This window comes from Trematomus bernacchii, unplaced genomic scaffold (genome assembly GCF_902827165.1).
Source record: "Trematomus bernacchii unplaced genomic scaffold, fTreBer1.1, whole genome shotgun sequence".
NCBI lineage: Eukaryota > Metazoa > Chordata > Actinopteri > Perciformes > Nototheniidae > Trematomus > Trematomus bernacchii.
In genome coordinates this window covers 559,792-572,377 of record NW_022987645.1, presented here as the reverse complement: position 1 = coordinate 572,377, position 12,586 = coordinate 559,792, and the positions used below count along the sequence as shown (strand labels likewise).

The 12,586-nt window shown below is 41.5% G+C and overlaps 1 protein-coding gene and 1 long non-coding RNA gene across 2 annotated transcripts; both read right to left on the bottom strand.

The window, feature by feature from the left end:
- Positions 1–2,938: 2,938 nt before the first annotated feature.
- LOC117485345 (gastrula zinc finger protein XlCGF49.1-like) lies at positions 2,939–3,928 on the bottom strand. Its single transcript, XM_034133857.1, has 2 exons — positions 3,053–3,928; positions 2,939–2,945 (listed from the first exon to the last, which is right to left on the bottom strand). The coding sequence occupies exons 1-2, from the start codon at positions 3,850–3,852 to the stop codon at positions 2,939–2,941; spliced, it is 807 nt and encodes a 268-aa protein (XP_033989748.1). The 5' UTR covers positions 3,853–3,928.
- A 292-nt stretch (positions 3,929–4,220) lies between these two features.
- On the bottom strand, positions 4,221–9,998 carry LOC117485376. The gene is made up of 3 exons (XR_004556221.1): positions 9,547–9,998; positions 4,793–4,906; positions 4,221–4,259 (listed from the first exon to the last, which is right to left on the bottom strand). It is a non-coding gene; the product is annotated as an uncharacterized LOC117485376 (long non-coding RNA).
- Positions 9,999–12,586: the final 2,588 nt, after the last annotated feature.

Below are 12,586 nucleotides of genomic sequence, written 5' to 3'. Positions count from 1 at the left end.
ACGGTGCCTTGCTCAGGGACACCTCGGTAGCACTTGGTCTTTCCGGGACTTGAACTGGTGACCTTCCAGTTGCCAAGCCAAGTCCCTATGGACTTCGCCACCACCACCAAGGAGGATGGTAAACAAACAAAGAGGGATTTGTATTCCTAAATGTTACTCGTAAACTTAACCATGTTAAAGACTCAGAAAGGCTAAACAACAACAAAATATAAATTGATTAACTTAATAAATGTATATTTCCAGCAGTACATTTCACAAATAGCTCCAAATGTCATTTGTTTCTCTCCCCCTCTATTCCTGGAGTGTCATACATTATTTCTAAACAACAGAGCACGTGTTATCTCAAAGATTTACAATACTTATTTTACATTGGAAAAAGGTTACTTTTCATAAAGTTTACACCTTGTTCAAGCTTTAAAAGCAGAATGTCCTTCACACATCAAACTAGCCAAAGATGTAAGTGCTAGTTACATCCAGGAATAAGACGGTTTTAATGTGTTAATGTTACAAAAACATGGCCGACAGATGCTTCTTGACTCGGCGTGTCAGGCATTAGTCTCTTCTTACCCATACTCCTCTCTGTTTTTCCCTTTCAATAACCCTGAACAATTTGTATTGATGATCATCACATTTTACCTTATTTCATTTCAAAAGAAACTGCAACTACTGAGCACATATTGTTTATCCTGTCTTTTATTTGTTAACAATATGATTTGTTGATTACAGTGTACTCTAACTTATTCTGAATATCTTATTGTGTGTCTACCATAGCAACTCTGTAGGTAAGTATATTGTTGATGTTTATATGCATATCGGTTTTTTTTAATAATAGTTTCAACTTTAGTGCAATGCCTTGTTTATTACTTGTTTCTGCAGCTGCAACTAAATATATAAGTAAATATAATCTCATCTAAATAAACCTTCAATAATAAAGAGCAGAAAGAATTAAACTTAAAAAGGCTAATATAGATTAAGACGGGTATAAAAAATAATAATACGAGTTACAATTCAGCGTTCGATTTGAAAAAGTATTTGATTTCTGCTTCAAAGGAGGTGAAAGGACTTCAATTTCAATTGTCCTCAGTCTCTATCCAATCAGCACTGTCTTCAGTCCCAGGTTCAGAAGAGTCTCCAGGGTTGTCCTCAGTCTCTGGTTGTAAATGTCTCTCTGGATCTGAGTTCCTGGCTGGTTCTGGTCCTCCACAGTCCTCTCCATCAGCTTCTGTTTCCAGGTGTTCAGTTTGTCTTTGATGAAGCTGAGAGGACTGAGGTTTCTCTTCATCATCTTCACTCTTCACAGGGACAGGAGTGAATGTGGACTTGGTGATATCAGCCTCCTCCAGCCCTTGAAGCTGCTCTCCCTCCTGACTGATCCAGAGTTCCTCCTGTTCCTCTTTAATGTGTGGGGGGGGCTCTGGGTCCTCCTGGTCCAGACTGGAGCTCCACTCCTGCTGCTCAGGGGGAACCTCTTCTTTAACCACCACCAGCTGCTGGACGTCTGCAGGAAACAGGAAACACACAGAGAGACGTTACAGAGAACAGCTGTTGTGTTCATTACGTCACCGCTCAAAGCCCCGTTTTGAACCCCTTGTTTGTATATTCCTAATTAATATCATAAATACCTATGGCTAATATATTTTTACATTTATGCACCAACAACTATCGCAGAGAAAGGTAAGTGTAATTATAATTGGAGTGGTTTGGTACCCCCTACATGTGGATACAGCTTGGGACCCGGATTGCCTTTTGTGTTTTTAAGGCAGCTCTAAATAGAGATATGAATGATTTAGAAGAGTAACTAGAGCGGTCAGTCAAATGAAGTGCAGTCATGGCCTTACCCCCCATCGGTGAAACACGATAAGAAGTGCTGCTCGAGCGTTAACTTATAAAAATCCTTCAAACATTTGTATTATCTATTCACAAGTTTTAACTTCTGATGTGAACCATGCCTCGCAAAAAAAAGATATCGGAAGACCTACGAGGAAGACATTTAGATTTCACCAAAAGTTAGGGATGCACCGATAGGAGTACGAGTACATGAGGACAGCATCGGCCTGATACCCGTTAATGGGATCGGTATCGTTGCATCCCTAATAAAACACAGAGGGTTACAAATTAATATCAAAGAGTTGAGATATTGATGAAGATGCAGGTTATGTATAATGGGTTACAGGGTTAACCCTTGGTTGTGCAGCCTGATGGCTACAGGCACAAAAGATTGTCCGAGAAGCTTAGTGCTGTGCCGAGGAGGGATGAGTCTGAGGCTCATGGGGGGGGGCGTCTCCTCTCCTCTCTGATGAGCTGCTGCTGAAGGGGGGGGGGGGGGGGGCATGCTGCAGGACTTCCGCCCCGTGTAGCGGGTGTCTGCAGGATCAGTAAATGAAATCCAACATTCAATGTTCTGGGGAGGACGTTGTTTACCCTGTCTGCACTGCTCCTTCAGCGACAGGCTGCTGCACCCCCGCTGTCTCACGGAGAGATACCGCAGGTCCTTCCTTCCTGCAGCGATCAGACTATGTGCTAACTGTGCAATATATACCTGGCTGCTAAATCCTCAGAACTTTAAAAAGAAAAACGTTAATACTTTTGTATGCATGCTTCTACGTAACATTAAGCTGCCTTTGGCTCTTTTCTGTTGTAACGACGTACATTTCCCCTCTGGAAAGTATCCTGATTGATTTGACCTGGGGGCACAACAACACGTTGTACATGATAGGCTAAGGGGCGGGACATCTCTAAGTGGTCGACCAATCACAACAGAGCCGGCCAGCTAACCATTCAGACCAGACTGGGCTCTGGTTTCAGACAGAGGGTGAAAAGAGGCAGTATGACAAAAATAAAGAGCTTTTTCAACATTAAAGCATGGAGACATGTCCCAGTGAAGACAACATACTAATACCAACCTGAAAATGAACAGAAAATGTCATCCTTGTTGTCCTCAGTCTCTGGTTGTAAATGTCTCGCTGGATCTGAGTTCCTGGTTGGTTCTGGTCCTCCACAGTCCTCTCCATCAGCTTCTGTTTCCATGTGTTCAGCTGAGCTGCTGGCTGGAGGCTCTGCCTCTCTGTTCTCCTCAGTTTGAGTTTGATGAAGCTGTGAGGACTGACGACCAACACACTTATGGATTTTGATCTTATGACTCCAGGTGAATCTTTTGTCACAAATACTGCAGCTGAATGGTTTCTCTCCTGTGTGGATTCTCATGTGTTTCTTTAAATGTCCTTTCTGTGTAAAAGAATTGTCACAAACTGAGCAGCTGAATGGTTTCTCACCTGTGTGGATTTTCATGTGTGTCTTTAAATCTCCTTTATGTGTGAAAGACTTCTCACAGACTGAGCAGCTGAATGGTTTCTCTCCTGTGTGGATTCTCATGTGTGTCTTTAAATTTGATTTCTGTGTAAAAGAATTGTCACAAACTGAGCAGCTGAATGGTTTCCCTCCTGTGTGGATTCTCATGTGTTTCTGTAAACTTGATTTCTGTGTAAAAGAATTGTCACAAACTGAGCAGCTGAATGGTTTCCCTCCTCTGTGGATTCTCATGTGTGTCTTTAAATTTGATTTCTGTGTAAAAGAATTGTCACAAACTGAGCAGCTAAATGGTTTCCCTCCTGTGTGGATTCTCATGTGTGTCTTTAAATTTGATTTCTGTGTAAAAGAATTGTTACAAACTGAGCAGCTGAATGGTTTCTCTCCTGTGTGGGTGCTCATGGGTCTATTCAGATGTATCTTGCTGCAATTTTCTTTCCCGCACTGTGAGCATCTAAAGCATTTCTCTCTAGCACCACGTCTTGAATCACTGACAGGGTCTTGTTTATTTCTCTGAGACTTTGAAGCTGGTTCTCTGGTCTCCATCCAATCAGCACTGTCTTCAGTGTCAGGTTCAGAAGAGTCTCCAGGGTAGTCCTCAGTCTCTGGTTGTAAATGTCTCTCTGGATCTGAGTTCCTGGCTGGTTCTGGTCCTCCACAGTCCTCTCCATCAGCTTCTGTTTCCAGGTGTTCAGTTTGTCTTTGATGAAGCTGAGAGGACTGAGGTTTCTCTTCATCATCTTCACTCTTCACAGGGACAGGAGTGAATGTGGACTTGGTGATATCAGCCTCCTCCAGCCCTTGAAGCTGCTCTCCCTCCTGACTGCTCCAGAGTTCCTCCTGTTCCTCTTTAATGTGTGGGGGGGGCTCTGGGTCCTCCTGGTCCAGACTGGAGCTCCACTCCTGCTGCTCAGGGGGAACCTCTTCTTTAACCACCACCAGCTGCTGGACGTCTGCAGGAAACAGGAAACACATATTCAGAGAAACTGTAGAGTATAAGAATTTAAAATCTAACCACGAGTAACACTTCATTAACTTTGCAGCCCTTATCCATTCCTTATTTTAAATGCTTGCCTATTGATTTGCTAAGTCCCCGCCCACTCTGTGTTTCTGTTGGCTCGATTGTCTGTCAATTACACCTTTTTTCCAGATGCTCTGGAGAGCTTCAGGACAACAGGTGAGTTAGTACTGTAGCTGATCTAAATCATAGTAACAGTGCTTAGTTTGGACAGGGAGAGCGTGGGGGCGAAGTTTCTACTTTTCTGTTTGCAGATATGAGTTTCTACATGTAGGTTTGAGTAATTCATGCTAATGTTAGTTAGCAGGGTTAGCTCTGTATTTACTGGCTGCATGAGATGTTGGTCTGTTTTTAGTGATTGTTTTAGAAAGTTGGAGGGGGCTCCTATTAAGGCACTGCTAGCTGTGCCCTTCATTCAACACTTAGAAAATAGGCAGGAGTTGTACTGTTGAGGAACCGGTGACCTACGTTTGCATAGCATAACTACACCGTAGTTGTGTATATGATATGACAATATCACCAAGGGGGGTCCTGTGTGGGTGGAAGCTCATTCCCCAGCAGACCCAGTCCTCCAGAATTGTCCTAATCACAGAGTAAATGAGAAAAAAATTAATTGATCTAATTATACACAGGGTGGCAAAATTATGATTGCAAAATGTAACTCAGCATTACAGACAAAACCATATTTAAAATGACGTACTGTTTTAGTTTAAAAAAGAAATAAGAAGTGACAGTCACAGCTAGCATCCCTTTGACAGCACTCCAAAAACTAAAATCAAGCAAAAGTCTTCTGTCCATTTCTGATGGTCTTATTATTATGAGATAAGGATACATATTTCCTGGATTATTCGAACCACGCTCCGAAGCCTCGGCGCAGTACTTAAAGGTAGGGTAGGTAAGAATGGAGAAACCAGCTCGAGTGCGCTAGAATTTGAAAGAACACAACCGAAAGAAATCTGCCTCTTCCTTCAGACTTCCTCAGAGCCCCTCCTCCAACACAAACAAACGCGCACATGACCAATGAATTACCTACCCTACCTTTAACATCACTATAGATTATGTTCCAAACCACATCAAGCATTATTTCTGAAACAGTATGGAGCTCAAACGCTTTCTCTCTTGCGGGTTTAGCACAAGGTGAGTTCCTTTAATATCCGGCTTCTTCACACATACTCCCTCCAGTACAGCGTTAGCTCTCAGTGTTAGCGATGCTTGCTAATGTAATCAGACCATATTACTCCCAAAACACGTTGCGCATTATTCTGATACAGCGATGTTTCTGATAGGTTGGGGCGGAACGTTTATTCAGTGTTTACCACGAGAACAGTGCCATTGTATGTATTAGTATTGTCACGATACCAACATTTTAGTTTCGATACCAAGTCAAGAATTGCGATTTCTTAAAAAAGGGGAAACTGTCTTAAATGTCATTATTCTGCTTTATTTCAAACCTGGAAAAATGTTTCAGTCATAACACAAACCTTTGAACAATGAGAATAATAAATAAAATAAATTAAAGCAATGGCATTCAAGGTAAAATGACAAGTGCTATGATATTAGGGTCATGCCGAGTCAGATCGCTATCTCTTTAAGAAAGAGAGAGAGGGGTGTGGCGTGTGTGTGTGTGTGTGTGTGTGTGTTTTGAGGCGAACGAAGCAGCAGCAAAATAGGTCTGTCGAGTGTCTTCAAAGTTAGATCTGTAAGAAAGACCTTAATAAATTCAACGGCCCCCAAAGAAGAGCTCGCCGTTCTGCCTTATTTCAAAGTGGGTTATTGAACCCGAAGTTTGTTGCTTCGGGCCTGGAAGACTGCAGAGAGTCATCCCCTGTTTTCCTCGACTACGGTCTGGGAGCCGACAGGAAAGTTTGTATAAACTAAAATAGCAGCATCATCTGAAACAACAAACACAGTCTCTGAGAGGAGCTGACAGGCTGCAGGGAGTGGAAGCAGAGCGCTGAACACACACAGGAAATACGGCTCTTATTAAAACAATGTCAGTCTTAAAGGGCCCATGTCATGGCCGTTTCCACTGATCATAATTCCATTGTTGAGGTATACTAAAATAGATTTATACTGTGCAATTTTCCAAACTCACATTGGTTTCGCATACAGCATCTCTGTAAAGTATGTGTATTCAGCAGTATTCACTCTCTCCACTAAACGGCTCGTTGGAGCTCTTGCCCCCCCCCTCCCTGTGAGCCTAGTGTGCTCCGATTGGTCAGCACGGCCACTCTGTTCTGATTAGTCAACCACCAGAGAGGCTCCGCCCATGTCTAACAGTGCTTTTTTCGGCTCGCTCTGAGTGGAACATCAGTCTTATAATGGCCTCGGTACAGCCGTATATTTTATACGCTAACTAACCGAACTGTACCTACAACTGTTGTTATAGAAGAGTACGTTATTCTTACCTGTAATAAACTACTACTGTTTGATGATAAATCAAATCATGGTTTGCTATATATGAATGATAAGTTATAGGAGCAAATAATTCAGGGAAGAAAGGATACTAAGTATTTCCATCAAACTTTATTTTTAGAAATGTACAAAATGAACATGTGTAAATATACATATATACACTGTATATCATCCATTCCTCCCCTTATAGGCGTTTTTGGCATCTTGCCTATCTAGCTTTGTAAGCTGGTGCCGGGGCTTTTTAGGACGAGGCATGCCCCTTACAGCTAGTTACGAGTTGAATATAATATGTGCTGACTTTTCTTGTACGTTTCACAGTACACCAAACGTCATGCTATTACCAAATTGAGAATGCAAACTTCAGCACTTCAATCAGCCACCCCCTCTCTTAGGGAACGAATGGTTTAGCCCATGGACTCGCTCCAGCACACAAGAGGACTACAAGATACTGATTTTTTTGTCTGTCAACCAACGTCAGTTTTCAGTAGTAACACAACATAAACACTGCCATATTGTTTATTATACACTCAGGACAGGGCTGTTTCTTTAAAAGAGGCCCCAGTCACATCAGTACCAAGTGAGAGAGTTTTTTCCACAGCAGGGGATATTGTAAACGCCCAAAGATCCCAGCTTCTACCTGGAAATGTGGACATGCTCATCTTCCTGAAAAATCCTGTCTGATGAGTGAGAGTGAGTTAGTGAGTTTGAGTTGAGTTACTTGAAATTTATTTAAATTTTATTGCAGGGTCTGATTATTGAATTTCCTTGTTTATTTGCACAAAGAAAATGCCTACTTTGTTAGCACTAGTATATAAAAAAACACTGGTTTGTTCTTGTTCCAGTCTGTTACTGTCACTTTGTTTTTGACACGTTAAATGTACTACTATACTAAAATGCTGTACAAATCAGAATAATAAAGAAAAAAAATTCTAGTAGTGGAGTACAGCGCTTCGCGGCGATTGTCAACGGGGGGGGGTGGACTACAGCGCTTCGCGAAATGAAATGACATAAAATAAACAATATATAGGGGTTGCTTCTTCTCTGAACTTCTATGTATAGAGAGGCGAAGTCACGCCCATCTACTTCCGCCCCTTGGGACCTTATTTCGGAAAAATAATGTATTGAAGTCAATGGAGAGAGAAAACGTATCTTTCGATCCCGTTTGAATTGTGCCATGAATTACACATATGATGTTTGTCAATCTTAAAAAATAATTTCCATGTCAAAAAAGTCACAGTTTGTCGTAAAACTGTTGAAATATAAGACTATGAAAAATACGTAACTAGAAAGACTACAAATCCAAGAGTCGCGTAAGTGATGTCACAATTGTTTTCCTCCACTAAGAGATAGCTAAGATCAGCACCATATAGATAGAATCTATCTATATGGCGCTGGCTAAGATAAGATCACTTTAACAAGATGCCTGTGTGCTTAGTATCAGGTTGTTATCATACCAGCAATGGGTCTTGCTCGTTCTTTCGCTTCCCGTCTGATGAAAGGACCAGGAGTGTCTGGATCAAGTTAGCTACCTAGCTAGTAGCCTTAACATGAAGTAACATTAAGTAACCCAAAATGTTAAACAGTAAGAGTAGTACTCATATTTCGTGAACCCTTTGAAGAGTACTGTCACCGGTGTGGTCATTCTATAATACACACTTTAAGACCGGGGGAGAAATGCTAACGCTAGCATCGGCGATCTTTTGCACTTCATGCTATCTGCACAAATGGTTGACATTAAACATTAAAAAGACCAGGCAGTTCAGAGAGAATCAAAGGAAGGCAGGCAGGCAGCTTTGCATGACATTCTTCTGGACGTGTTTCATTGTGGTGATAGTGAGGGTAGTCAATCGTTTTGTTGACAAGACAGTAGTGACGGCCATCTTGGTGACGTGTGTTGTTGACCAGAGATGTAGTTCATTGAGCGTTTCACACAAACAAATGTGTTACTTCACAGTTTTACGACACTTTTTTTTTTTTTAACTTGCAAAATTATCTTTTAAATTGACAAACATCATATGTGTAATTTGTGGCACAATTCAAACGGGATCGAAAGATAATCTTTCTCTCTCCATTGACTTCAATACATAATTTTTCCGAAATAAGGTCCCATGGAGGTCCACCGGAAGGGGAGGGACTTCGCCACTCTATACTGCATCGCTCCATATCAAATAAACCATAAGCAAATAAATAAAGTCGTGTTCACTGCAGCGATCTATTTCACACACAAAACTATGAAAACGTGGTGATATGCAGTGGCGTTTTCTCCTGGAGACCAAGGGAAGACAGGCTTCTCCTGTTTTTTCAGCCTTTGTTATCATTTTGGTAATTAAAAATATATATTGTTGTCTGTGGTTGTTTTGGCGTTCAGGGCATACAAGAGGTGTAACATTATTTTAATACCAAAACTATATTGAAATATAGAGTCTAGCTTGAACAGCAACTAGGTAGCTGTAACATTACTGGGTTATTTGGTGATAACTAAGTAAAGTAACTTCAGACGCAGACGTCACGTAGCTTCTCAGGCGAGAGGGGTGGCGACGAGTGTCACGTTACTTCTCTCGCGGCATAGTTTGCGGCATGGTAGGCCAATATCAACACGATTGGCTGCTCAGTTAGTTCAGTCTTTGGCACTAATCACACCTCATTGTTCACCTTCCTACCAGACATGAATGTCTACGTCTCCGGTATAACAATAAACGTTGAATATAGCACGTCGTAGTCTGGAGTATTGATTGTACATACAGTACGAGAACAAAACACCCAATACTCACAATCAGTTATTAAAGTAAGTTAAACCCAATACTCACGTTTATCAGTTACTCCTCACGTGCTGCTTTCTCTCTGAGACCGGACCGACATTTTCTTTGTTTCCTCGTCACTGGCGCGCATTGCATCCTGGGATACGGTGGGCTACGAGGAAGAGGACTCTTCGGGAAAAGAAGAAGGCCCAACCCGCCCCTCCCCCCCTCTCTTCTGTCTGTCCGCAGAATCAGAAGTCCTTTATTGGTCCCACAGAGGGACATTAACATGGTTACAGCAACAGTGGAGATAGATGCTGCTCCCAGACCGTAGCGGAGGAATACAGGGGAGGACTCTCTGCAGTCTTCCCGGACTGAAGCACCAGGCTTCGGCTTCAATAACCCACTCTGAAATGAGGCAGACAGGCAGGCTGTTCCTTGGGAGGCCGCTGTGTTTCCTCAGGACTTTGTTATTCAGCTAACTGGAGACAGACTGATCACTGCTGCTACTCCCGCTCTCTTCCGGAGACAAACTACGCTCGCTCTACACATGCATGCGCCACATGCACGCGCCACACCTCCCTCTCTCTCTTAAAGGGATAGGAGACCCCACTCTGCATCACCCTGCTATTATAAGATAGATAGATAGATAGATAGATAGATAGATAGATAGATAGATAGATAGATAGATAGAGGCTGTTCAGTAGAGCTGATGTTACTCTAGCTATCCTGAAGGTGGCAGCAGAGGAGGATATATATTGTTTTAATCTCTCTAAATATTTATACAAATAGAAATAAAGCAATGAAGTCAGTAAATAAATAAAATAACAAATAAAATGATGTTGTTTCACATGGAAGTTGGTCACCAAGAAGAAAGGACACATGGAAAATGCCATTTGAGGGGGGGGCTCGCCAACTATTTGATATTTAAAATAATATTTGTAATCCTCTTTTCATACAACTTTATTTATATTTTGAGGACAAGTTTATCCAGCAAAACAAGTGCATGTATTATTTACATGTTGGATTGTTTATTTATAGTCTTTTCATTTCTCTAATGTACAATGTCTTGTCTTTTTATGCTGCCACGCAAACATTCCCCTAATTGGGATGAATAAAGTACTTCTTATCTCATCTTATGTTATCTTAGTAACACGCAGGCCCGTTCCTCTTTGACTGCTATTCGGTGCTTTTATTAACATGTATTGTAGTTTTAGAGGTGAAGGTGCTGCTATTTGGATGTTGCTATTTATTTCATTTCATTTAATCGTTTATTTGAAGAGGGACATTGATGAACATCAACAAAGCACCACATTTTTTCCATGTGTTCTACATCACCATAGCTTTAAATCCGCCATGTTGATGAAGTGGCTCCTCATCAAGATGGCGGCCATCTTGGATATCCAAGATGAGCCGCCATGCAAAAGCTATAAGTGCCAATATCTCGGCTTCCAAGCCACTTAGAAGGTCGATCTTGGTGTCAAAATATACATTTTCTGGGTCAGGGAATGCATTAAAGCTATTGAGAATATCATAATGTGACTATTGTTTGCCAATATTTAATTATTTGGTCCATTCAGGCAATATATCAATTCAATTTGGCTCATTGTAGACCCCTTCATTAGGACCAGTGGCGGCCGGCCCATAGGGGTGCTAGGGGCGCCGCCCCCCCTCTTCCCACATTAAAAATAAAAAAAAATAAAAAAAATAAAAATATATATATTTAAAAAATATATTTTTTATTTTTATTTTTATTTTTAATAAACAAGATAAATATTATATAATTGGTATCAGTAAAATGTATAATCTACAATAAAATCTCGTTTAAAATTGTGTTACGATGTCTAAAGTTACTGATAAGTCACATGTTTCCTGCCTGGCCTTGCCCGTGTATCATTACTCCCTCTCGTCTGGGCGCTAGCACAGCGCCCAGACGAGAGTGCAGCCAGCAAGTGCAGCAGAAGCCAACTGTTGCTATCTTTAAACTATGCCGCCGAAACATAATTTCAGCCAATCAGCGTCGTCAAATCTGATGGTCACAGGGCTCCTACGTGAGCGCCCGGTGCAGTCTGTGAGTTGTTTGGACTCGTATCCAAGGAGACAAAACAGGAAGCTGTCATACACTCTGGAAGCTACCATTAGCAGCTAATGAAAACTCAGTTTTTGACATAAAAATGGAATTATGGATCATCAATCATTTTTCAAAGTAACAGACACATTGGATTAACCTATGGATTCACCTTCAGCTGCGTTTTTCTCGTTTTTGATCAGAATTGTTATTCTGCAAAAGGTGAGCATATCTCCATGTTTTGCTACCTAAAGCTACATCGTGTGATGTCTGTATTTGCTTCCCCTGTCGCGAGTTCTGATCGCTCAGTGATGATACTTATATTTCTAGAATATGTGGAATCTCAGCTTGTAAGCTTGTTTGTGCATATCCGATAAGTATATCGATTGATTTATACCTAGAGTGCGTTAGCATTTTTCCGCTCAGGGCTCATTTAGACGCTTCTTGTGAGACTTGTGTTTTGTTTCGGTAAACATGGTTCATATCATCAGTTAGATGCGTTTCCTCTGAGTAGGACACATGAATAGTTTATTACATTTTAAGAAGCCCTGAGACACAGTTTCGTGAGAAAAAAAACGGGGGAAAAAAGCCCCTTAACAGATTAAATGGGAATTAAATCAGTGTTCCCAAAGCCCCGGTGTTCTGCAGTTTGTGTGGGCCTACTGTACTGTTGCACAGTTTATGCTGTAGAAACTATGTCCAGGACAAGGTGTTTGGAAGTTTTGGAAGATTCATAGCTAACCACACTGAAGTTATGGAGGTATTGATCAGTCTTCTCATATTTTTAAGCCTCAAATTGTCCTTCTCCCCCCCTCTAACATCACCAGAAGTCATGATTTAAGGGGTCTTTTCTCAAAAAAAATTACCGGGGGAGCATCCCCCCGGACCCCTCTAGTATTGTTTGATCACCATTTCCACAGCCCCACCTAAAATATTTTCCACCAGCCGCCACTGATTAGGACCCAATTTCAATGGATACATTACTGAGATTGAACAAGTATATTTTCTAAATTCCGACTCCCTTTTCATCTCTACCCACTG

What these genes read in the sequence shown, in the direction of transcription:
- LOC117485345 (XM_034133857.1), bottom strand. Translation starts at nt 3,852, where the DNA reads ATGGAGACCAGAGAACCAGCTTCAAAGTCTCAGAGAAATAAACAAGAC.